The 25,943-nt window shown below is 44.4% G+C and overlaps 2 protein-coding genes and 1 long non-coding RNA gene across 5 annotated transcripts in view; 1 reads left to right on the forward strand and 2 right to left on the reverse strand.

Moving 5' to 3' along the window:
• Window positions 1-3,783, reverse strand: part of LOC114486447 (uncharacterized) — an 18,107-nt gene extending 14,324 nt beyond the window's left edge. For all 3 annotated transcript variants that reach the window (XR_008617599.1, XR_003680171.1, XR_003680169.2), the window contains exons 1-2: window positions 3,648-3,783; window positions 294-349 (exon numbers count right to left, since the gene is read on the reverse strand). This is a non-coding gene — a long non-coding RNA (uncharacterized lncRNA). The remainder of the gene's footprint in view (window positions 1-293; window positions 350-3,647) is intronic.
• Window positions 3,784-3,896: 113 nt separating this feature from the next.
• NUP50 (nucleoporin 50) lies at window positions 3,897-21,047 on the forward strand. The gene is made up of 8 exons (XM_024127340.1): window positions 3,897-4,302; window positions 8,528-8,606; window positions 10,642-10,725; window positions 14,228-14,414; window positions 15,442-16,107; window positions 17,862-17,943; window positions 19,586-19,704; window positions 20,690-21,047. The coding sequence occupies exons 2-8, from the start codon at window positions 8,538-8,540 to the stop codon at window positions 20,890-20,892; spliced, it is 1,410 nt and encodes a 469-aa protein (XP_023983108.1). The 5' UTR covers window positions 3,897-4,302; window positions 8,528-8,537; the 3' UTR covers window positions 20,893-21,047.
• The window catches only part of KIAA0930 (KIAA0930 ortholog), a 64,759-nt gene continuing 53,236 nt past the window's right edge, over window positions 14,421-25,943 (reverse strand). Inside the window, exon 10 of the mRNA XM_028490708.2 lies at window positions 14,421-14,727. Within this exon, the coding sequence (XP_028346509.1) occupies window positions 14,723-14,727 (5 nt within the window). The 3' untranslated portion in view covers window positions 14,421-14,722. The remainder of the gene's footprint in view (window positions 14,728-25,943) is intronic.

The raw sequence follows: 25,943 nt of genomic DNA on the forward strand, positions 1-25,943 counted from the left end.
GCCTGCGCGCCCGGAGCCTGTGCTCCGCAACGGGAGAGGCCACAGCAGTGAGAGGCCCGCGTACAACAAAAAAAAAAAAAAAAAAAAAAAGAGTCTGGGAGGAAAACAAGACTCTTGGTGCCTGTTACACACACATCACCCACCAGACTTTTGGCTCTCAGACCAGGTCTGGGGGAATGCGAATCTTCCAAGAACTATGTGAATTCCTGTGGCACAAGTACTTAAGAATTCCATGCTCTGTGATCTGGTAACGCTAACCCCAAATTCTTCATTCTGCTGCCTTTAGTACTTACCTTCTCTTGACTGTGGAGGTCGTTTCATCAGTATTCAACACCAAACTCATGAAGAACTGAAGAACAGGAAGAGAAGAGCAGTATACGACATTCTTTAAGGCAGTGCATGCTATCTGCACAGCTGTACTAACCATTATTTCCTATTCTTTAGGTAAAACCTACTCTAGGACAGAGCACAGATTAATATTAGTCAACAAATGACCCAAAATAAAGAGAAAAGTACAATTGCATTTCTGGATTCAAAGGGGTCACTTCAAACACAAAAGAGGTACCAATTTCTATTAGTTGGGATCTTCAGCAGGACCACTCCACGACAGCAGCCCCACTGCTGGGCTGATGATAGAAGAACACTTCCTTTTTCAATTCCCTAATATTAGGAGCACAGTGTGGTCCTATAGGCTTCCTGTTGTTGGATGTTTTCTGTTAAGTCCAAACAGAGAATGATTCCAATCTCAAGGTTCTCCATCTAAAACAAAGGCCAGGACACAGCTGGAATTCAACAAATGTTATCTTCCAATTTTCTTCATTAGGGTAAACTAGGCTTGAATTATCTGAGACATTTATGACTTGATCACAGTGGCAAAGCTGACACAACGGTGGGTCCCGTCATGGAACTCAAGCAGGAGAAAGGAATGCAAGATTACATTGCCATGAACTCATTCTGAATTAGGTTAAGAAGGTAAACTGATATGTCTGGTTACTTATTTACTTAACATAAAGATGAAAGTGACCTAACCTGACAACCATAAAAATCCTCAGAGCTTAAGCAAATTCAAAGAGATTTCTGAAAGGTAGATTTCAGAAAAAGCTAGCTAATGCTTTTGGAGGACTATTTCATAAAATGAGTGACAAATGGAAGACAAATTCAGTGTAGGTAGGGGTTGCATACAGACTGCCTTCATTCTCCTGAGTTATAGCCTGTTTAAAGCTGTCATTTTAGTAAAGCACTAAAATCCACCAGTTTTGTGCAAGTCAGCTGAAGTGCTATTGTGCTATTATATGCATAAATCTTTATTTGCATTAGAAAGGCATCAATTACCTCATACTACAATATGTAATTAAGAAATAAATGTACCAGCTCAGCCTTACAAGGTAAATAATGGATTACTGCAAGAATAAAAGTTGTGATTTTAACTAGCCACATTGCAATGTCGACTATAAGAAAGCCTAGCACTACCTAAGCTGGGTCCTTTATGTAGTAAGGACCAGATATTATATAGCAAGTTGTCTAGTAACCATACTTGCCTGTGAAAAACAAAAATTACCATTCAGTTTCTAAGGCACTAGAAAGTTTGCAATGAATGAGCTTCACACAGACAGAACCAAACATGAAGATTCACAAACTACTAGTCAGAAGGGAAACCAGAAATGTCTGGGATAATGTTTCTCTCAATGAAGAAAAATAAAAAGGGTTCATTCATTTGGTAACTAGTTGAATGCATAGTATGTACTAAGGATGGTTAGGCAGGAGGTGAGGCTGGGGTTGGGAGGTGGAATATGGAGAAATGTGGCTAGTGAGGTTTAAGTGCTAAGGACTTAGAACAGCCAGTGTGACGTGTGGGAAAGCTGACCTGGGACAGCTGGAAGAGATGAGGGGCCGCTTGTAACATCTGTGGAGTGTCGAGCAGTAGGCATTCCATGATTGTTGAAATGAATGCTGGGCTGGAAGTGAGACCTGGGCTCTGGCCCTAGCTCTGCCACTAACCAACTGCATAGCCTTGCCAAGTCATGTATCATCCTGAAGGGTCTGTATTATGTCTCTTTTTGTAGGAAAAAAAAAACACTTAAGAGCATGCCTCTGGAGATCTCTCTTTCTGTAATACACTGTCAGTCAACATTCTCTGACTAGTCATAAGTACAGTTCGCACTCCATCCAGTTTACAGGGACGGTGTGAAAGATACACAACAATACAGTTCCCTGGCTGGGTATTTATCACGTACACCCTCAGAAAAAGAACAAACATCCGGCAACAACTGTTTTGAATGTCTCATCCTAGGGGAAGTAAACATAATAGGGGTCACCTTTGTTCTTCTTTAAACCCTTATGATGTGTAATCTAGTACCTAGACAAGCAGTCTTTAACACGCTAGTCAGTCCATGGATAGGCTTTTAGGGAGGACTCACAAACACCCTGAAATTATATGCAAACTGGTTTCCTACATGAATGTGTGCACAAACTTTCTTTGCATTTGCAAGTAATCCATAAACCCTTCCCCCCAAAAAAGGTTAATAACCACTGCTCTAAGAATGTTTCTTTTTATTTATTCATTTATTTATTTTTATTTTTGGCTGTGTTGGGTCTTTGTTGCTGCGTGCAGGCTTTCTCTAGTTGCGGTGAGCGGAGCACGGGCTCTAGGAACGCGGGTTTCAGTAGCTGTGGCACGTGGGCTCAGTAATTGCGGCTCACAGGCTCTAGAGCACTGGCTCAGTAGTTGTGGTGCACGGGCTTAGTTGCTCCGCGGCACGTGGGATCTTCCCCGATCAGGGCTCGACCCCGTGTCCCCTGCACTGGCAGCGGGGTTCTTCACCACTGCGCCACCAGCGAAGTCCCTGAATGTTCCTTTTCTGAAGCAACCTTCCTCATGAGTTAATAATGGGTCAAATTCCCATAGTGTCCTATTAACCGTTAGGCCACTGCGCCACCAGCGAAGTCCCTGAATGTTCCTTTTCTGAAGCAACCTTCCTCATGAGTTAATAATGGGTCAAATTCCCATAGTGTCCTATTAACCGTTAGGCAAAAAGAGTTAAAAGTTGAACCGCTCTGTACAGCTTAATCTATTACTGTACGTGGTATTTGAGACGCTATACTGTAGTACTCAAATAAAAGCACACGAACACAAATCCTGACAAGTGTCCTATTAACCGTTAGGCAAAAAGAGTTGAAGTTGAACCGCTTTGTACAGCTTAATCTATTACTGTACGTGGTATTTGAGACGCTATACTGTAGTACTCAAATAAAAGCACACGAACACAAATCCTGACACTGGACACATGTATTAGTCCCACTGTTTAAAAATGTGTTTGCAGACTTCATCTTCGTTGATCCCGACTAGGTGTGCAAATGGCAAGTTATTTGGCCTCTAGGGGACCCACCGCGGAAAGCAAATACAAGGTGGCCGTGGAACGGCGGACGGGTCCGGTTTTCTCATCCACGCCCGCGGCCGTCCCTCCCGGCTCCGCAATCCCAGGCCTTCCGAGCATCCGCAGCCGGCGCGTCGCGGGCCCCCGGCGCCGAGGTCCCGACGTGACGCTACCCGAACTCACTCACGTCTCTGGGAGTCACGGCCTAGCTCTCCTCAGCCCTCCAGCACCATACACAGACACCACGAGCCCCGGCCACGCTCCCGGACTGACCCAGCTCTCCCTGGCGCCTCGCGACTCGCAGCCGCGCCCACCACCAGCAGCGACCGGCGCGCGGACGTCTCAAACGCTTACGGCCGCCGACACGTGACCAACGGGCGCTAACCCCTGGCCGCCTGCAACCGTTGCCCTAGAGGCTGGCGCATGGAGTGCGCGCATGCGCGCGCGCATGCGTGAGACGGGACCGCTCCGGCGGCCGTTTCAAAGCAGTTGGGCGCATGCGCCGCGTGACGCCCCGCTGCCGGTGTAGGAGGAGCTGCAAACCAAGCCTCCGGCGCACTTGCGTAGTAGGTGGACGCGGGCGTTTCTTTCCTCCCTTTTTTTTCGAATTGGTCGTGAGGGGTAGATTCGAGTTACAAAATGGCGGTGTGGGGCGTGTGGGCTACCGTTCTCCCAACTGTCTCCTGCTGAACGGACGGCTCACCCCCTCACTGCCCAACGCAGGGAGACGAGGTCCCCGAGGGATATGGTGTTTGAGTCTCAGGGCTTGCCGACCACCGAATCCTTCGAGGCTTTCAGCGCACCGGAAGCGACCGGGCGCCGCTTCAGACCCGAGTGCCGCGGCCGCGACCCCCCGCCTGCTCGCCGCTACGCACCCGGGCTTCGCCGCACCCACAACCCAGCGAGGGCCGCGGCTGCCGCCGGCGAGGTGAGAGGCGGGCGGGCGGGCGGGCGGCGCGGTAGGGGCGGGGCCGAGCGCGGAAGCCGGGGTGCGGGGCCCGGGTCTGGGAGGAGGAAGCCGGGCTTCGGGTGCGGGACCCAGGCCTGGAATGGGGATCCTGGGAGGGAGGAGCGGGGTGCGGGGCCCCGGCTGGGGAGCGGGTAATGGGGGAGCCGGGGAAGGGGGGGCGCGGTGTCAGCAGCGACGCAGTCGGGCGTCTTTGTGAAGCCGGGCTCGGGGCCGGCCTGTCGGGGCTGCGGTGTCCGACTTGCGTAAGGCCCGCCCGGGCGCAGGGCCCCTGCGGCCCTGGCGGAGGCAGGAGCCGGAGCGGGCAGGGACCGTCCTGGCGAGGCCTCCTCGGTTTATTTCCTAGCGGTTCTTCCCGGTACTCGTCTCTTTCTTTTCGCTTCTTCCACCACCTCCTTGGTCTGGCTTCACTTTCTTATGGCAGTCCAGGCCACTGATCACCCGTTAGGCTGTCCGATTAAGAAGCAGTGTTAGAGATTTCGTTTTTCCTTAAGCGGTTCAGCTTCCGGGGTCCGGCCCCATGTTCCCTTTTTCCTCCGGGCATCACACCATCGAGTATGTTCAAATCTGTTTCCGTCTTAAAACTGATGTGGACTGAAGTTAAACCCCAAGGGTGGGGCAGCACCAGGTGGTAGAGATCGCGTATCTCCCTATGTCGGGCACAAATAAAGTTTTCTCCAATTACCAAAAGTTTCGATTTGCTATCACAAGGTATGCGTCATACCTAGTAATCATTTCATAATTTGGTGCTTTTTAAACCACAAGCCCACATGTTTTTTAAGTTCTTAGTAATAGCACATAGGACTCTAGGTGCCAGGCTTTGTGTAAGTACTTTACAGGGATTTTTTTTTCCTTTTTCTCTTCTGGCATAAAAGGAAAATTATTGTCTGAAGTATCATGCTTTGAAATAAAATATGGATTCGGTAACGTATTTTTTAAAGCCAGACTCATAATTCAAGTTAATTCTCTTTTTATCCACACTACAGCTTTTAAGTTAGGGAGGAGAAGTAGTATTTTGTAGCCTTTGCTTCTGACAAAGCTTGTTCCTTTAATAATATTTATTGAGTCCTTTCTCTGTTCCAGGCACTGTTCTAAACTAAGCTTTTTGTGTATCTCATTTAAATTTCGCAACACCTCCCTGTTCTACAAATGAAGAAACTGAGGCCCAAAGATTAAATAATTTGCCCAAGGTCTCCAGCAACAAAATGGCAAAACTGGATTCTAGCGTTTTGTAGTATTTTCACAAATACATCGTGCCCCAGATCTCTGATTCTGCAGCAGCCGGAGCATCAGCCATTGGGGGGCGGGGGGGAGTGGATTTGAGGTACATGAGTGAGTGAAACAAAGACCGCCCTCTGGTTAGTCATTGATGGGATAAATGTGGTGGAACAGGAAGCAGCTACATTAATTTAGGTTGTTTCAGTATGCCAGTTGTCTATTCAGTTGTGGGTATGAGTTAGGTGTTAAAATTTTACGCTTATCACAGGTTTTGCACTTTCACCTCCACCCCTTTTTGCCAGTTAATCTTAATACCTGTTAAGTTATTAATAGTTGATAGCAAAAAATGACTGTTTCAGATTCTCCCCTCTTTCGCCCTCTGGTGGAGGTGCTAGTTACTGAGTAGGAAAATGGCCCCAAAGAATCCACACCGAGACCTGGCCTCTGAACAGTTCAAGTTTAGCAAGGATTTATCTGTAAGGGTACCTTGTTTGCTTGTTTGTTTTCTGGATGACAAAGATAAATAGCAAAACTTGACCAAGTGTTTGAGAGGGAGGCATTAAAAAAGAGGATTTGCAGGTAATGAATGAAAGTTATGTTAATTCTCATTTATGTTTTAGAATCTGGGACTTTAAAACCATTTATTCTGTAATCAGAAAAAAGCACGTGTAAAAGAAAAATTGAGAGATTATTAGAAGAGTATTAGAAGCTGAAAAGCCCTGTGTGATTACCCTACAGGGGGTCAGATTTTGGAGGACTTTGGAATGCCAGCATTTGAATTTTATTTTACAGATACTAACATGCAGTGGGTGATGTGTAAGTTTGTATCTTAATGACCAGGAGGTTCTAGAAACTTACTCTGGTGGGTTGTGGTGTTGAGGGCAAATGAGACTGGGGAAGGACTATAGGAAGGAAGCTAGGCTGGTTTCAGGAACGCTGGCTAGTGTTCCAGACTAATCGATAAATTCCTGGGCAAGGTAAGTAGCAGAGGAAATGGAGTTTTTTGGTCCGTTTAACTGGTAAGTTAGGGAAGAATCTAGCACAACACTCACAGTGGAGCTCTCCTTTGATTGTTTCTGGTTTTTTTTTTTTTTTTTTTTTTTTTTGTGGTATGCGGGCCTCTCTCTGCTGTGGCCCCTCCCGTTGCGGAGCACAGGCTCCGGACGCGCAGGCTCAGCGGCCATGGCTCACGGGCCCAGCCGCTCCGCGGCATGTGGGATCCTCCCAGACCGGGGCGCGAACCCGGTTCCCCTGCATCGGCAGGCGGACGCGCAACCACCGCGCCACCAGGGAAGCCCTGTTTCTGTTTTTAATAGCAAAGGATATATGATCTTAGGATCACAAAATAAATTGGAAATTTTAAGAGATGGATACAAGTACCCACCTTGAATAAGTGCTCGTAGAGATAATACCATCAATCCCTGACTCTTACTCCTCCCTGTAACACCGTGGTTTTTGAGGAGTTGAGCTGATGGCTTTTTTTTGTTTTATAAATTTATTTTATTTTTATTTTTGGCTGCATTGGGTCTTCGTTGCTGCGCGCAGGCTTTCTCTAGTTGCGGCGAGCTGGGGCTACTCTTCATTGCGGTGCGCGAGCCTCTCATTGCCGTGGCTTCTCTTGTTGCGGAGCGCGGGCTTCAGTAGGTGTGGCACACGGGCTCGGTAGTTGTGGCTCATGGGCTCTAGAGTGCGGGATCAGTAGTTGTGGCGCACGGGCTTAATTGCTCCGTGGCATGTGGGATCTTCCCGGACCAGGGCTTGAACACGTGTCTCCTGCATTGGCAGGCGGATTCTTAACCACTGCGCCACCAGGGAAGCCCTGATGGCTTATTTTTGAAGAGTTAGAAATTCTAGGAATGTTAACGCATCCATATTAATCATATTTTGAACTTTTAAATGATGTCCTAGCTTAGAAATACGCAATTTGGGGTAATTAAATGTTCAATCTTGGGAAATAGATTACTATCAGCTTGTCTGTAGCCTAAAAATGAATAGAGATCTTCTTCAACATATGTTGGAGTTAGGTCACAATAAACCCATGGTAAGATGAAAATACTGTAAGTCGAAAATGCATTTAATACACCTACCCTACCGAACATCATAGCTCAGCCTACCTTAAATGTGCTCAGAACACTTACATTAACCTACAGTTGGGCAAAATCGTCTAACACAAAGACTATTTTATAGTAGTGTTGAATATCTCATGTAATTTATTGAATAGTATACTGAAAATGAAAAACAGAATGGCTGTATGGGTACAGAATAGTTGTAAGTATGTCGATTGTGGTGGCTTGGCTGGCTGACCGGAAGCTGTGGCGTGCTGCCGCTGGCCAGCATCACAAGAGAACATCATACCGCCTCTTGTTAGCCTGAGAAAAGATCAAAATCTGAAAGAAGGTTTCTACTCAATGTGTATTGCTTTCACACCGTGGAAAACTTGCAAGGCGAACCATTGTAAGTCAGGGACCATCTGTACTCATGTTGGGAAGGTATTTCCAATACCTTATTCAAATTCTTAACTGAGGTTGTACTTTATCATCCTTAAGAGAATTTTAAGTATTAAAAAGGTCTTGCCTGTAGCAAGACTCTGTGGAAGTCTAAGTTGCATGGAATAAGTTAGTTAAGTATTTGTTGATTATTTGTTCAGTTCTTTAGATTTCTGATTTTTAAAAATCAGTGTTTCATTGTAATTTTTTCAAGTGCAGTTGATTTAGTATATTGTTCACTGTGGCTTAGAGGACCTCACTGCCTCCTCCAGTAATCTTTATTGGATTTGTGACACTAGGAGCCTCACAGTGTTACAGAGTTCTCGTTAAAGCAGTGCCCACTGGTATCAGGAATGTTTTTATCTCGTTTCATGTTAGAGTGAATTTTTAGAAATTCACTCTAACTTAGAGTGAATCACTCTAACTTAATTCATTCTAATTTAGAAAAGTAAACTTATTACTTCTAATCTTTTTGCTTTTAGGTTCGAAAAAATGGCCAAAAGAATTGCCGAGAAGGAATTGACGGATAGGAATTGGGATCAAGAAGAAGAAGCAGAAGAGGTAAAAAATAATTTCCCAAAGAATGATTTCCTCCTACTTCCTAATTTACATTCATTTTGGGATTCCTCCTGAAGGCTCGGGTAAAATTAAAAGGCCTTTTTAAGAACATCCGGAACTGGAAATAGTATGGTTTCTTATGATCTGTACTTAGTCTAGAAATTGATTACATTTGGGTGTGCTTTTCCATTAGCAACTATTCCCTAGATACTCTGCTTCTTTGTAGAAGCACCTTCCTCCTGAATTTCATGTAGCATTTCATTGGAGCATTCTAAGCTCACAGTTTTAGTCCAGATTGAAGGGTGAGTGAATGATCTAGTCATAAACTTAGCACAGTGCCAGCACTCAAACTTGCAAAGTGGTTCACCACCACTGTCTTAGTCTGCCACGCTCACAGTTTTAGATTTTAGAAGATTGAGGTCACCTCCCTTACTGTAATGCTTCTTGAAGGCCCATTTTATATCATATTCTTAAGACACTCCCCACCCCCGCACCCCCCCAACAACTGCATTAATAGGAATAGAATTTAGATGGCCTAGTTTCTTTCCTAACAGAATAAAAATGGCCTTCCCTGAGGAAATCTTTTAATTTTTATCTTAACGAAGAATAGAACACAGCTGCATTTCTAAAGTGCCTCATCAGCAGTTTGATACTCCCAGGCCAGTTAACTAAGGAAATCTGCACCAAGTTAGCCTTTCAAGTTAGTAGAAGTGTGCTAGGTTAAAAAATAGACGTATATTTTAAAGAGTCTGCAAAAGTGTTTCCAAGATAATTCTTAGACTGCTGTTTTCCTTCTTTCTCAATCTGTTTTCTAATATTCATATTTTTTTCTTTACAAATATGTGTACTGGTATGTTTGGGGAAAACAAAATCACAAGTATGGGCTTTTAAAAGAGCTTTTAACAATTCTGACTGGGTACTTTTTAAGCAAGTCTTTGGTAACTTTAGTTCTTTCCAGGTTTTAGGCACAGTTACATTCTGGGCCTACCATATAATGATTTGTTTTGACATTAAAATACTTCAGGAATGAAAAAACTTCCATTTGGACAGATTCCAATGAAATGAGCGTGGAAGGACATTACATTTAATTTGGATCAGGTGTAGCCAAATGGTCCCTTCGATGGGTGTAGAGATCTCTTTAAGTTTAGCATAATCTGAAATAAGTATAGATGAGAACTTTTTACAGAAAATATTTTATGCCATTCCTCCAGGGTAAAAAGAAGGGTTGAAGTAAAGCCAAAGATTTTCAGCAGGTTTCCAACAGGTTACTTAGAATCCCAGTCTCAGTGGCCTTCTGGATCATGGGCAAATGGGCAAAGCTCTTCTTTAAAATAATGTGTATTATGAACATAAAATTTATTTTTGAAAACCATAGTTGTAAGAGATTAGATTTGGGCATCTGGGTAATGTCTTTGAATATGTTTGAAATATTCGAAGAATTGATCAAGAACAGCTTTGCGGGCTTCCCTGGTGGCACAGTGGTTGAGAATCCGCCTGCCGATGCAGGAGACACGGGTTCATGCCCCGGTCCGGGAAGATCCCACATGCCACGGAGCGGCTGGGCCCGTGAGCCATGGCTGCTGGGCCTGCGCATCCGGAGCCTGTGCTCCGCAACGGGAGAGGCCACAACAGTGAGAGGCCCGCGTACCGCAAAACAACACACACACACACACACACACACACCCACACACACACACACACACACACCACACACACACACACACACACATACACAAGAACAGCTTTGCACCAAAGTTTTGATGGTCTTAGTCTTCTTAGAACTTTGATGTATGCGCTCTTCTCTCTGAATTGTGATAAAGTCTGAATTTGTAGTTTCTGGAAGGTTTCTGATTGGCCTAACTAGCATTGGAATTCACAAGATAGATACTAGACGTAAACTTTAACATGCCCTCTCCATAATTTGTGTTACTTAAAAACCAGAAGATATCGATTAGTTTGTCTGGTCTAGCTTTTTTTTCAGCATTTTATCTCCTATTTGGCCTTATCTCGTTGCTGTTTAATTTGTACACTCCTGCAGGTGGGAACATTCTCGGTGGCCAGTGAGGAAGTCTTGAAGAATAGAGCCATAAAGAAAGCAAAGCGTAGAAATGTTGGATTTGAAGTGAGTGTTTTCTTAACAGCTTCTGGTATTAAACACTAACTTGATTTCTGAGCTGTAGAATATTTCCACCTCTGGGAGCCGTCAGATCAATAAATGCTTTTTTTTTTTTAATTATTGTCTTTTATGTAATCTATCAAGAATGTCTTTTTTTTAAAATACATATAATGGTTTTTCATTGTTAAATTCATTATGACAAGATATTAAGCATAATTTCCTGTGCTGTACAGTAATTCCTTGGTTGGTTATTTATTTAATATATAGTAGTGTGTGTATCTGTTCCTCCCAACTCGTAATTTATCCCTCCCCCACCTTTCCCCTTTGGTAACCATAAGTTTGTTTTCTATGTCTGTGAGTCATATTTCTGTTTTGTAAGGAAATTCATTTGTATCATTTTTTTAGATTCCATATATAAGCGATATCATGATATTTGTCTTTGTCTGTCTGGCTTACTTCACTTACTATGATACTCTCTAGGTCCATCCATGTTGCTGCAAATGGCATTATTTCATTCCTTTTTATGGCTGAGTAACATTCCATTGTGTATATATATACCACATCTTTATCCAGTCATCTGTCATTGGACATTAGGGTTGCGTCCCTGTCTTGGCTCTTGTAAATAGTGCTGCAGTGAACATTAGGGTACAAGTATCTTTTCGAATTATATCAATAGTTTTGTCCGGATATGTGCCGAGGAGTGGGATTGTATGGTAGTTTTTAGTTTTTTTAAGTAACCTCCATACTGTTCGCCATAGTGGCTGCACAGATTTACATTCCTGCCAGCGGTGTAGGAGGGTTCCTTGTTCTCCACACTCTCCAGCATTTATTACTTGTAGACTTTTTGATGGTGGCCATTCTGACCGACGTGAAGTGATATCTCATTGTATTGATAGTTTTGATTTGCATTTCTCTAATAATTAGCAATGTTGAACATGTTTTTATGTGCCTGTTGGCCATTTGTATGTCTTCTTTGGGGAAATGTCTGTTTAGCTCTTATGCCCATTTTTTGATTGGGTTTTTAATAAATGCTTTTTAAAATGCCTAGTGCACTTATGAAAATCCTTGGTGTAGACCATGGGAGATAGAAAAAGATAATCAATATGAGATCTGGGACTTCCCTGGTGGCACAGTGGTTAAGAATCCACCTGCCGGTGCGGGAGACACGGGTTCCAGCCCTGGTCCGGGAAGATCCCACATGCCACAGAGCAGCTAAGCCCATGCACCACAACTACCGAGCCTGCGCTCTAGAGCCCACAAGCCACAACCACTGAGCCCACGTGCCACAACTACTGAAGCCCACACACCTAGAGCCCGTGCTCCACAACAAGAGAAGCCACCACAATGAGAAGCCCACACACTGCAACGAAGAGTAGCCCCCGCTCGCCGCAACTAGAGAAAGCCCGTGCGCAGCAACGAAGACCCAACTCAGCCAAAAATAAATAAAATAAAATAAATTTATATTAAGAAAAAATAAATAAGTAAGTAAATAAGAGATCCGTACCTTAAAGGGAACTTATCCAATTGCAGAAATAAGATATAGATGTAGACACATTTGAGTTGAGTGACAGTATGAAGAGGGAAAAGAGTATAGCAATAGGAAAGCAGGGGAAGTGGGTGTTGGAAGGAAGAAAGGAAAATGTAAGATATTCTCAAAGTCTTATCTGCTCCCTAGGATCGAGCTGTGGGTAGGCTGATACCTTTGAGAATAATAGAAGCGTTTCCCATTTTGTTTTTCCTTCTAGTATAATATGGTATCTTAAAATGTTTCATTCCTGTGTTCCAAAGGATAAAAGATGAATTATAACTCGTGGACTGAAATCATGTGGTCAGTATTCAGCCATCACTCAGTGTTTAGTAATTCTTCCCCGGTGCAGTCCTCATCCCTCAAATAAGTTCCAGACACGTGGGTGCTATGTTGGTGACCTGGACATCGGTTGTCAGGCAGGAGAGGCTGGTTTGAACATCTTGGGTGGCATCCTTGGAATAAATCTACAGAACTGCATGTTCTGTGGTGGCTCTGTTCAATTTTTCTTTATTCCAAGTTCTCTTCTGGCCTGATTTGATTCTTAAGACTGGTGACTGGCTGGATGTAGGTTTTGAGCCAAGTTGTATTTGGTGGCTCTTTCATGAAGAAGATACCGGGGCGAGGGGCAGCTTCATTAGGGAGGAGGTGATCGATTTTGTTTTAGAAATGTATTTCGGGACTTCCCTGGCAGTCTGGTGGTTAAGACTCCGCCTCTCAATGCAGGGGGTGCAGGTTCGAGCCCTGGTCAGGGAACTAAGATCCCACGCGCCTCCAGGTGTGGCCAAAAAATAAACAAATAAATTGCACATCTCTTTTTTTGTTTAACTTTTTATTTTATATGGGGTATAGCGAATTAACAATATTGTGACAGTTCAGGTGCACAGCAAAGCACCTCGCCCCATAGCCATGTAGCCATTCTCCCCCAAACTCTCCTGCCATCTGGGCTGCCATGCACATCTCTTAAACAAAAAAAAAGACAAGAAAAAAAATGTATTTCAAGGGCCCGTGGTACATCCAAGTGGAGTTCTCTAGGAGACCACTAGGTGTACTGACCGGCCACTCAGAACAGGAAGTGGCGTGAGAGGCGGGTGCAGCTCCGAGAAGTTTCCCCATCAAGGAGGTTGAAGCCTGGGGAAATGAGAAGAGGCCTAAGAGTGCAAGCTCATGATGAAGAACGAGATGCCTAGGGGTGACAGGCTCAAGGAGGGACGGGCCAGCTATGGACAAGTGACGGTGAAGAGAAACAGTGCAGACCACAGCCCAGGGGCAGAGAGCTGCGTTAGAATTTCATAAGGCATGCCAAACATTTCCAGAGCATCTTGGGTTAGAGATGGGAGAGAGCTACCAACAGCAGGAAGGGACTGCGAGAAAGACCTTGCTAAAGAAAGCAGAGAAAACCTTGGGAATAAATGTTGCCTCTGGATTTCTCAGCTAACGGAAAATCTAGAATTGGGACTCAGTCAACTTTGCAAGTTTCTGTATACTGAAAGCAGGCTGAAAGCAACAAAAGTTCTTAGGAAATTATAAGTAGTGGGTAAAGTACTTTTAGTTAACCTCGCTTGATGTTTCTACAGCTTCCTTAGGCAAAGGGTCCTTGAGTCGTATATGAAAAATCTTCATTTGGGGTTTAGTTGTGTTGAGAATGTGTTTTTAGTTACAGTTCTGTGCCTCGGTGGTGAGTCCCTGAATTTATTTGAATTAGTCTTTTTAACCTTTTATATCCTAAATATATTTTTTAAAATTACTTCACTGTAAGTTACGCCTGTCCTTCCTGTTTGAGGGAGGCAGCCGGATCGCAACGCAAAGCTGCCTCGAGTAAAGCCGTGTCCTCTTGCTGCTTGTGCCGCTGGCCGTTTCCTTTAATGCTGGTTGCGTAAAGGTTCTAGGTGCTATTTCGCCAAGATGATACTGTCCTTCGCTTGCTTATTTGGAGACAAAAAAGTAGAGTTATCTAATGTGTGCTCTTCCTTCATATTTCAGTCTGATAGTGGAGGGGCCTTTAAAGATTTTAAAGGTTTGGTTGTACCTTCTGGAGGAGGAGGATTTTCTGGATTTGGTAATGGCGCTGGAGGGAAGCCTTTGGAAGGACTGTCAAACGGAAACAGCATAACTAGCGGCCCTCCCTTCTCCAGTGCAAGGCCAGCGACCGAGACCAAGGCCACCTTTGGTGAGTAGGTTCTTCTCCCCCGAGTCACATCTGTGTAAAGATGATCTATGAAAAATAACTTTCAAAGATGTTTTTCTTGTACTCTTTCTGGGTCCTGAGTCTGTATGAGCAAAAACAGGGTAATGGTGAAAGGGATGGAAATTAGGGAGCTTTTGGCTCTTTACAGAGCAAGTGAGTAGAGCACAGGCCAAAATAGACCTGGGTTCTGTTCTCAGTTCTGCCAGTTACCAGCTCTGTGTGACCTCGGTGAAGTTCCTTAACCTTTGAGCCTCCAAATCTTCAACTGCAAAATGAGAATGACCTCAGAATCAACCTAAGGGTCAAAGGAGAAAAAGAAGCTCTTAGTGGACCCTCTGTAAAGGCCTCCCATCCCACCCCCTCGTTCATTATACATGTACCAAGAATTTCCTGTGTGCCACATACCTTACTGTTCCCAGTCTAGATTTCTTTTGCCCAGGACATGTTGACTGCCTAATCCTGTTTTGAGGGAATTGGTCAAGAAGTCTTGGGATTAACAACAGAGAATGGGATCATGGGTTAAAATCTTTGGTTCTTAGAAATGATCCTGACTCGTTGGATTATACTTCGCTAGTTATTCTAAGAGTATATATACTGTTTCATTTAAATTAGGCAGAATGTTTAGTGTGATTAAGGTAAGTACTTTCTGTTAAGATTTTAACTGCATTAATATATGTTCCTCCTTACAACCTTGCGGATTAAGTTTTATACTAACATAGTATTTTGACGGTTTTAGGTAAAAAAGCCATCCTTTTGAAGGAAGAGATTATTTTAAAATTATAGCGGTTTAATGCAAGCATGTAAAAAATAGATATATTCATATATGTAATGTTTGATTTGACTCTTGTAATAACTAGTTTCCAAATACTGTATGTGCACATACTTCTTGAACTGTCACAAAAATGGGATACAGTAAAAGCACAAAATACGAAGACAGAGTGGTATGAAAATCAAGATGACCTAATAAATCAGCTTCTGAATAAATTCTTAAAACTGTAATTTCCTGTAGGGTCTGTTGCTGTAAATGGCCCTACCTCCTTGGTCGATAAAAAGATTTCAAATCCCAAAACTAATGGCGACAGTCAGCAGCCTGCCTCCTCTGGCCTTACCTCCAGTGCCGCCTGCCCCAGGAATGCCTATCATAAGCAGTTGGCGGCCTTAAACTGCTCTGTTCGGGATTGGATTGTGAAGCACGTGAATACAAACCCGCTCTGTGATCTGACACCTATCTTTAAAGACTATGAGAAATACTTAGCAAGCATCGAACAGCAACATGGGAACAGTGGCAGCAGTAATTCTGAAGGTGAAACCAAGAAAATATCAGCTGAAACACAGCCTCCTTCCCTGTTTGGTTCAACAGAATTACAGCAAGAGTCAACATTTTTGTTTCATGGCAACAAAACTGAGGATACATCTGAAAAGAAGGTGGAGGCTGTGTCTGAAAAGAACAAGGACCCGTCACTAGGAGCAACAAGTGCCTCGTTTAATTTCGGCAAGAAAATTGATAGTTCTGTTTTGGGCTCCTTAAACTCTGGCCCCTTGACTGGATTTTCATTTTCTTCTGGAAACTCCAGTTTATTTGGCAAAGATATTACCCAGAGTAAACCAGTGTCTTCACCATTTCCCACTGAAACGTTGGAGAGCCAAGCAGAAGGTGGCGGCAGCGACCGCAAAGGTAAACACAGAGCCGGCCCTGGGGGTCTTCTGGGCCTGTGGGGTCTGCATTTGGTGGGGAAGCGCAGCCTTGTGCCGAGCTGGATCTGGGTTCACGTCGCAACCCCATCATTTCCTCGACGTGAGTGCGATCCTGGGCAGAGTTGATTAACTCCTTCGAGTCTGTCTCCTCATTCGTGAAATGGAGTAAGACCGATTTGGTAGGGTTATTTTAAGGATTAAGAATATAAAAATAAAAATAATATAAAAACATCTGGCACAGTGACTCTGAAAATTATCAAATACTTGGCTTTCCATTAAGAAAAATTGTATTTTATTGAGAAATTCCTGATGGACGTTCACTGAATTGTTTTTTAAGAGATTTGCTTATAAATAAATTCACACGGCAAAACCATACTCTACTCTAAAAAAGGTAGACTTCATAGCTGTGGCGGAACAAATTGACAGTGTTTTCCCAAGATGTGTCTGGATTGCAGCCACCTTTCTAGACGTTTCTGTGGTGTGTCGTGTTAGTGCCCCAAACCAGGCCTTAATCCCAGCCCCTCCACTGCCTGCGTGGTTCTTAGCTCCCTGAAAAGAGGGGTTGTGTCATAATCCCTCTTCACCACATGGTGGTTGTGAACAAACTGTGTGTATGTGGGCTCTTACTTATAAGCAGTTAAAAGTACGTCTCTCAGGCATCAGCATATTGATCCTTGAGAAGGAAAACTGCAATAGCCAGTGGGCCGTTAGATATTATGTTTTTCTACCTGGAGGGAAACTCTCCTTGTGTTGCCTTGCCCTCCTCACCTGTATCCTCAGGCAAGGGCCCTCCAGGGCAAAGCATAGAATAAAGAGCTCCCCTCTTCTTCTCTGCCCTAAATACGACAGAGGGAGAGTCTGTCATAGTCACAGGGACTCTGCGGAAGGGATGTCGAGTTTGAATTAAGTCTCCATCTCAGCAGGATGCCCCTCCATAAAGCACTTCTTCCTTATCTTGCGGTTAACACGTCTTACGCACAGGAAGACTTGGAGAGCTTGTTAAAATAACAGATGCCCGGGGCCCACGCTGGAGGGCCTAACTCAGGAGTGCCTTCTTAAAATCGAAAGGAATTGTTGGAGCGCCAGAATTGTTTTTCTTAGTCGCCAGTCAGTGAGTTTTATGCGGTTGCTTTCTCCTTAAGGGGATTGTAATTTGTGTCCAGCAGTGACTGGGCTCTCCCCTGAGGTTGAGGCACTGGGGCGAAGGGAAGCGCTGTTGGGCTCAACCCGGGAGGGTGCCCGTCGTACCAGCGTGTCCAGGGGCGTGGTGGCCCAGACAGAGCTTAAGTTGCTTACAGTTGGCTTTGGACTGATTTCTCTGACAACTTGTCCTGTAAAGTTGTTATTTTCTCCACTGTCTTTGGTCATTGCTCTCATTGGTTATTCCTTGGCGTGATGCAGCTACAGTCCCAGGAGCATTCGGGGATGAAAGTGGTGGAAGCCCATCTGAGATTTTTATTTCCCAGTGGGTGATCGGAGTATATGTGAGTGTTGACTGATTGTTTTCCTGTGTGAGTTTGCCTGTTCACTGAATACAGGCACGGACACTTTGATTCAAAGGCTTTCTGCAAAAATCCAGCGCGCGCCTCCTTACCCTCACCCCCGCACGATTAGATTGTTTCAGTTTCTGTATCAGCTGACATGGAATTTTTAGGTTGGGGGCAGGGGTAGGTAACGAACTTCTTTTGTCACATTTTCAAGCTCTTGACTGAATTAGTGTTGTTTTTATAAAAGGTGGAGACGAAGAAGAGAATGATGAGCCACCCAAAGTAGTAGTTACTGAAGTAAAAGAAGAAGATGCTTTTTACTCCAAAAAGTAAGTAATAGTCACAGGAATTCCACTTTTCAGAGACGTGGAAAGAGGCTTCTGGCTGGAGAGCGCAGGTGACATTGTCCCTGCAGAACTTACTGGGCGTCCCATCCTGGGGTCAGGCTGTGCCCATTCTTTGAATTGGAACAAGGAAGAATTCTTGGCCTGTTTATTTTAAAATAATCCAACTCTAAAAATTTCTTCCTGGGCGTATCCTACTCTTTTCTGTTAATTTAGCTCTTTTTTGCTTTTCAGGTGCTTTAGAGACAGTCTTTTCTTTTTCATCTTCCTGCCCCAGTCTCATCTCATCATTCTCTCCCTTCTTCTCCTTTCTTCCTTTCCCCACTCCTTCCCCTACGAAGACAGTCACCTAGTCACTGATTTGAGGTTTGGCTTTACTTCTGCTCTTAAATTAGGTGGCACCTCGGATTCCTTCCTAGAGACACGTTAACCTTCGTGGATTTTCTCACAGCCAAAAAGTTCTCCATAGCAGCCATTCCTTCCCGTTAAGGATGTGTAAATGCTTTCCTTCCCTCAATGATGAGAGCTGGTTTGGGGTTCTTGTTTTTTGTTTGTCTAATGAGAGCTGCTGATTTCAGAAGAAGGCTGAAGAGAAATTTTGAATTATCTCTCAATGAAATTAGGGCTTTTTAACAAAGATACTTACTGGAAAACATTTGTGCCCTTTTAGAAGCTTCCCTGGATGTGTTTTTCTAATACAAACATTTCAGACTTGTCAGCAGTTTTCATAGTGTGAATCACGAATCCTGTGGGATTCCCAAATGTTGTTTATTTTTGAGAACTTTTAAAAGAGACCAGCAATTCCTTTTGCCAGTTTTAAAATTTAATTGCACAGATGATGTAAAGGAATGACCCTGACTTAAGATTTTTTTCTCTTTTTTTTTTTTTGGCCACGCTGCACTGCGGGATCTTAGTTCCCCGACCGGGGATTGAACCCGGGCCACAGCAGTGAGAGCATGGAGTCCTCACCACTGGACTGCCAGGGAATTCCCAAGATTTTTTTCTAATCAGAGTAAATCAGAGGAACAGGCAGTAGTTTTGATTTGTTTATTAATAACCTAAGGAGATGTGTGACAGGAGGCTGGGGACACATTTGACAGCATTATTTTAGGCCTTGCTTAGGCATGTTTTCCAGACTTATTTCCACATCTTGGGAGATCAAAAATTGAAGGAGTCCTGAAGAGAATTCAAAAATAGGACATAGGAAAAGGGGGTGGGGGGTGTTTGTGTGGCAGAGTGTGTATTCTCTATTTGTTCCTCTTTAAGGACCAGGTCAGTTCTTTTGAGCTCGGGGCCGAAGGAGCACATCAGGGAGGTGTGGGATGCTTGGCTGTGATTTTGACTGACTTTTGAGAAAAGATGGTTTCAGAAGCGTTGTTAAAGAGTTGTATAGGGCCCGCCGTATAATAGAAAATAATATGGAGGGACTCCAGCCTGTCTCACCAGATTCTCTTATCTGCCTGTGTCCAGACCTGATCTGGGTCGATAGAAGGCTCTTCCTAAGCTTCCTCTGCTGTCATTTAATAACATACTTCCACACAAGTGTGAACAGGGGCTGTTAGAAAACTGTGTGACTGTCATGATTTGTCATTGAGTGTCTGATCGTACCTATTATTTTTCTCTGTAGGTGTAAACTATTTTACAAGAAAGACAATGAATTTAAAGAGAAGGGTGTAGGCACTCTGCATTTAAAACCTACAGCTAATCGGAAGACACAGCTTTTAGTGCGGGCAGACACCAATTTAGGTGGGTATCTTTTTTTTCAGGTGGTACAAAATAATCATAATCACATAGTATGTAAAAGCCCTTTGCTGATTTAGTCATTGAGATTTTCAAGTATATTAATGTGTTCTTTGGAACGGAATAGAGTTTGTTCGGGCCAAATTCGTCCTGTACTTACTGATTATAGATTTAGTCGAGTACCAGGGCAGTAGTGTGTAAGAAAACCTGGATGTATTGAAAGCCATTGCCAAGAAGTAACCGGAATGGTTTTCATTTTCCTTTGTGCTAGGTATGTGACTGAGAAGCTACAGGTAAATCGGATGGTTTAGTAAACAGTCGAGGGGAATTAAGTGTTTGAAGGAACCCTTCGTATGTAGCGAATATTCATTAACTCGCTGCTGTCCACCCTTTACCCCACCCTCCACCTTTACCCCTAAAACAGTCCTCCGAAAGGAAGAGGTAGTGGCCGGGCTCGGGGCGTGGTCGGTGGGGAAGTGGTCGGTGGTGGCAGACTACACCAGACTGTGTCCTGGAAGGAAGCTTCTGTGAGGCTTCTTTCCTGTGGACTTGACTAGTTTGTGATACTATCATAGCCGGTGCTGGCCTCTGACAGAGCCGTTTCTCTGCTGACCATTCTCTGTTCGAATGACATCGTGAAGCCTCCACGTCGTGCTGGCGTGTTTTTTCTGCAGTGCAAGAAGGCACGGTGTGTTCTAAACCACTGCTGGTTTAGGGCTGCTGCCATGGTTGTGGGAGACTTGGGACAGGTGTGCAGAAGGCAGGTCCTCCTCAGGGAGGCCCAGTCCACGTCCTGCCAGAGGCCCACAGTCCCCTCTCGGGGACACCGTGCTGGCGTCTGGCAGGGAACTGTGGCCGTCCTTAGGACATTCCTGTGGCTCCATTAAGTATAAGTTGCTCCGGTGTTTAACGTTTAGCTTGTTAAAGCTGTAGTTTCACGGAACTATAGTTTATATATTTTGATGCACTTTTTCCCTTTGTTTAAATGCAGGCAACATACTGCTCAATGTTCTGATTCCACCCAATATGCCGTGTACTCGCACAGGGAAAAACAATGTGCTTATTGTCTGCGTTCCAAACCCACCCATTGATGAGAAGAACGCCACCACCCCAGTTACCATGTTAATTCGGGTAAAAACAAGCGAGGATGCAGATGAGCTGCACAGAATTTTACAGGAGAAAAAGGCTGCCTGAACACACTTCGGCTGAGGAGTTGTGGCCAAGTTGCTGCTTCCCCACCGCCCCCTTATCTTAGTTTTCATCTCTTCCTACTTTGACATTCTAGGACTTAGAGATAACTTAAAACTTTTGTGAGGAAGATTAATATGGCCAATAAAACCTTTAACGTTAAGTGTCAAGAAACTGTATTCTCCCTTCTTAAGAACTGTCTAATGTGTGAAATACATTTGAAAGGAAATTTTTGGAAGATTTTTAATGTTCATTTATTAAACTAACCGCAGGTGATTTCTTAATGGACTGAAATCAGGGTATCGATTAGATTTCCCAAAGGCTTTTCCGATCCAGGGGTTTGGGGTCAGCTGCCACCACCGGCGTGGCTTTTCACGGCGGTGTGTCCAGAAGGGAGCTTGCCTGTAACAGTCTTCTTTCTGGCGGGCTTGGCTGATGTGTGTCCACGTGAACCGTGCTGCCGTGCTGTGGCGGAGATGTTTCTGCTTTTCTGTATTGGGTTATTTTACAGCTGAAATGTGAGCACTGAATGTTTGTCTTCCGCTTTTTCTGTGTGGATGCTGGCCTCTAACCCCATCGGCTGCTTTACTGTGATTCTGGAACTGCTGTTTCATTTTAAAAGGAAATGAGTAGCTTGTTCTTTGGTTTTGTAGGTTTATTCATGAGGTGCTCTTACTTCTGTATCCGCCTAGAGACACATGGGATGGGGGGGATTGCCAGGAATGAGATTTAAAAGCACAAATTTGTAGTTTGTAGACCCTTATAGAAAAGAAAGGGTTAAACCATACAACAAAAGGAAGAGAATATGCTCTTGGTTATTTGTACCGTGGTGAACCCTATGGATCTAAAACCTAAACTTATTACATCATAGGAGTTTTATTACACAGGAGCCATGTGAACTAACCAGGAAACATGCAATAAGGAAATGGAAGAGAAAATTGTGTGTGTAAATGTTGCCTTTAACTTTTAGACAGCGGTGTAGTCTGCATTTGATACTGAAATTTCCATTTTTTTTTTTTTTTTTTTTTTTTTTTTTTTTTTTTTTTTTTGCGGTACGCGGGCCTCTCACTGCTGTGGCCTCTCCCCGTTGCGGAGCGCAGGCTCCGGACGCACAGGCTCAGCGGCCACGGCTCACGGGCCCAGCCGCTCCGCGGCACGTGGGATCCTCCCGGACCGGGGCACGAACCCGCGTCCCCTGCATCGGCAGGCGGACTCGCAACCACTGCGCCACCAGGGAAGCCCTCCGTTTACTTTTTAAAAAGTAAGATATTCAGTCTGTCCATTTGGAAGGGAGCCATGGGTATACACACGAATACCCACGTCGCTTCTCCACAGCTGTCAGGTAACTAACACTAGGATTCTTTGAAGACTCTGGTCATATGAACTAGAGGCAAAGTTTAATGTTCTAAATGTCCACTTTCATTCATTCCTCATGAATCACTTGGTGCTGGTAGCAGATGATCTTGTCTAAAGGCTCAGGGTCCGTGCCTGCGGGCTCACACTCGTATATTCTGATCTTCAGCACGTGACGTCTCTGACTTTAAAAAGCCAGAATCAGTGGAGATAGTACAGCTGCTTTTATTTAAAAAGAAAAAAGCTTTAACTTTTAGATGTACAGGAGGCGGGGAATCCATTTTGCGACGTGTCACTCTTAAGCACCTGAGGTCAGGTGGTCGCGCCAGTGTCTCGTGACGCGCTGTGGCTCGCCATCGGGAGGATTCGGCCCAGTGTGCGCCTTCGTCCGGCGCTCTGTCTGTCGGGCTGGGGTGGCGTCGACCCGGCTGTGGCGTGAGGTTGGGGGGTGGGGCGGTCACCTTGCTCTTCCTTTTTACAACTGGGAGTATTCATGAGTTTAGTCAACAGGTGGTGGATGCTGTTAAAGTAGCTGGCCCTGCCCTGTTGACCTGAGGGTTATCCAGCTGCTGACGGGCTGCGGAAAGAAGGGGGACAGGCCTCAGCAGGTCACAGCTTAGGCGCGCATGCTCCTGAGTCCCCCCGAACGTAAGGCTCACAGACCTCTCTGGGGACTCCAGTGCATGCTCTGCTTGCCTTGGCACGCGATGTGGCATGTTCACCAAAAATGGCATGAAAGTCATGACTGCGTTAACGCTTCACACCCCCATCCGCCCCCCACCCCTGGGTAAAAATAGTTTGTCCTTTAAAATGACTGGATATGTGTGGCTTTCTTTTTCCTGACATTCCCAGCAAGTTCTTGCTAAGACTGTATTGTTAAAGTGAGGATTACAGGGGGAAATGTGATGTGTCCACCGTAAGTCAAAATGTGATATTTTCTTAAAATCACCCTTACACTTTAGGAACTTGCCAGTCTCCACTTTAATGATGTATTAGTGTGAAAGAGCCTAATAAGCGTATGTGGATTTCACTGTAAACCCTAAGTCCGTATATTGTTACTGGGGGAGGGGCTCCTTGGCCCCCGGAGGGCTTGCCTTTTCATCCCCACTGTGTAACACCTCAGTTCTGCCCTGTGGGTTTAGATTTATTTTTTAAAAATTATTAGGAATTAGGCTTTAAAATGTTTAACGTGGACTAAAAGTTTTGTCTTTAGTTTGAGAATCTATAAAGAGTGTGTCATAAATGTGGCCTAAAGGGTGTATTATATCTTTAATTCTAAATCAGATTGTGTTATCTCTTGACAAACACTGAGTATCCCAGTGGCCTTTTTGTTTTTAAACCACTGTTCGTTCATCTCCTTCTGAGCATTCCCATTAAGCAAAAATTGAATGTTATGTTGTCTTCATTGTTAAAATTACAGGCTAAAAACGCGTGTCCAGTTTTTAAAGTTTAGATTGTGTTTTCCACGGAAGGACAGGTCTGTTTATGGACTGATTTTCCGTAAAAGGATTATTGTTTTACAGTTTCAATTCTAAATTGTATGCTGCATGCCAAAAAATATCTACCTGTTCTGGGGTAGAGCAAAAAAAACTAATATTCTACCTTACTGTTAAGAGTTCAGAACAAGTTTTCACTGAGACAGCTTTTTTGGTTTAGTTTTAAAGGTAAACAAGCTGCTTGTTTTGAGCATTTGTCAGATACTCTTATATTTCGGAACGATTCAGAACAATCCAGATTAAGCGCAGTGCATTTGACGGCTTTGCAGATTTCCAGACTAAATCAATGGGCTTACTCCCAAACCCCGATTCCTTCTCATTGTGGAAGTGAGGACTTTTAGGTAGAAGCCGATTTGTCCAGTAGGTGACAGTGACGGGCGTGTCAAAACTTTTCTTCCCACTCGGTGTTCCGAGCACAAGGCCTGTGTGTGGGTGGCCGGTGGCAGCGATGGTCCAGGCTGAGGGCGCTCCGTTTGATGCGGACACGGCTGTGGCGGAGGCAGGAAACTTCTCCGCAATCAAATGGATAAATTGTTTGCTTTCTATTTTAAATCGGAAATCGTTCTCGAAAACTAAAATACTTGAATCGTCGGACAATGTAATCTCAGTTTGTATTCGTTTTTGAATGATCCCATTGAGGAAGTGTATCAATCCATGAAATGTGAATAAATGGAAAGTAAACAATCACAGTGTTTGTGACACTCTCGCGTTCGTTCCTCTGTGCTGCACCTGGCGATAGTCCGAGGCAAGCCGGCCGGCGGGGCAAGAAGCTCCATGCGGAAGCGGTGCCCGGAAGCCTCAGCAGCAGGAAGGTGGCTGGGAGGTGAGCAGAGACCCGGACCCTTTTACTATCAGACCCCTTGTGCCAGATGAGACCAATTCCAGGCCATTCAGGAATTTCTGTTGGGTTCACGTTTTTACAAATTAGAATGGGAGTAACAGATCTTTTGTTGGATAATGTGCAAAGCATTGCGCTAGGGGCTTTTTTTAATATTCTCTTGTTTAGTGCTTGCAGCAAACCTTCCAGACGGGGGCTCCTGGGTGGGCTTTCCAAAGAAACCGGAGTTGAGGCAGGCGAGGTTTCTTCCACTAGTAAGTGGAGTTGGGATCTGTGTCCAGAAGGACATTTTAAAACTAAGGATCAAAACGAAAGAAGAAATGTATTTTAAGTTTATGTTACTTTAAGTTTTTGGTGATTTAGAAAATCACTATTAAGGCATTTTGAAAGTTTTAGAATAAGGTTCATATCTGTAAAACATTCCTGAGTTATTCAGCACTTAGCTGGTTTTTAAGAGGTGTCTCCTGGTAAAGAAAATATTATAAAGGCTGAGTTACCCATCAAAATATTTTTCTTGAACTGACAACATCTGATGGAAACTGAAGACACTAAGCGGGTAGATGCTGTGTACAGAGGAGCGCGTCTCCGCTGCGCCGGCCCCGGTTCAGCGCTCAGCTGGATGGCCGCGCTGGAGCAGTGGGTCTGCGGTGTGGTAGCGGCAGCAGCAACACCCAGGGACCCGTTAGAGATGCCGGCTCTGGGGCCCCACCCGACCCCCACCCAGCCAGACCCTCGGGCAGGGGCCCAGGCTTGTGTTTTGGGTTTTATTGAGGGATAATTCGCGTACTACAGAATTCACCTTTACCGCGCACAGTTCAGCTGTTTTTACTATATTCACAGAGTTGTGCAACCATCACCACTATCTGATTCCAGAATATTTCATCACCAGCCGTCTGGCTTTTAACAGGTATTTCTGACACGAGTCAAATTTGAGAACCACTGGACTACATCTGTGCTCTCTTCTGACTTGTTTAAAGATAACCTATGAAACACCCTTTGGGCACATATTTCAGGAGGAAACTGATGATCACAGTTGCCAGGAACTACGCCAGCCTTTGTACGTGTCTCCAACTTCATTGCATCTGGGGAGGTAGGTGGTGATTCTACTTTACAGTTCACAAAAGCCTAAGGAGATGCAGCTTGTCGAGGGAACAGAGCCACGCGGGCTCCCTCCGTTGTGACTTGAAGGTATGTATGTGCCCATTGAAGGACTAAGCTTCACTGGTTTCTGAAATTGGCTAAAATCTTTTTAACAAAATTGTTTATTTAAATTATAATCACTCAAGTCTACTAAAAGCCGTGGTATTTCAAACTGAGCGGTCTAATTGTTTTATTAAAGTCAGGTTCCAGGACGAAAGACCCTTAACCCA

The sequence above is a fragment of the Physeter macrocephalus genome, chromosome 6, assembly GCF_002837175.3.
Source record: "Physeter macrocephalus isolate SW-GA chromosome 6, ASM283717v5, whole genome shotgun sequence".
Classification (NCBI taxonomy): domain Eukaryota; kingdom Metazoa; phylum Chordata; class Mammalia; order Artiodactyla; family Physeteridae; genus Physeter; species Physeter macrocephalus.

Excerpts from the sequence above, each read along its gene's own strand:
- NUP50 (XM_024127340.1), top strand. The coding sequence starts at position 8,538 with ATGGCCAAAAGAATTGCCGAGAAGGAATTGACGGATAGGAATTGGGAT. Across the intron at positions 16,108-17,861 it reads TGGCGGCAGCGACCGCAAAG|GTGGAGACGAAGAAGAGAAT; the intron begins GTAAACACAGAG and ends TTTTTATAAAAG. Across the intron at positions 19,705-20,689 it reads GCGGGCAGACACCAATTTAG|GCAACATACTGCTCAATGTT; the intron begins GTGGGTATCTTT and ends GTTTAAATGCAG.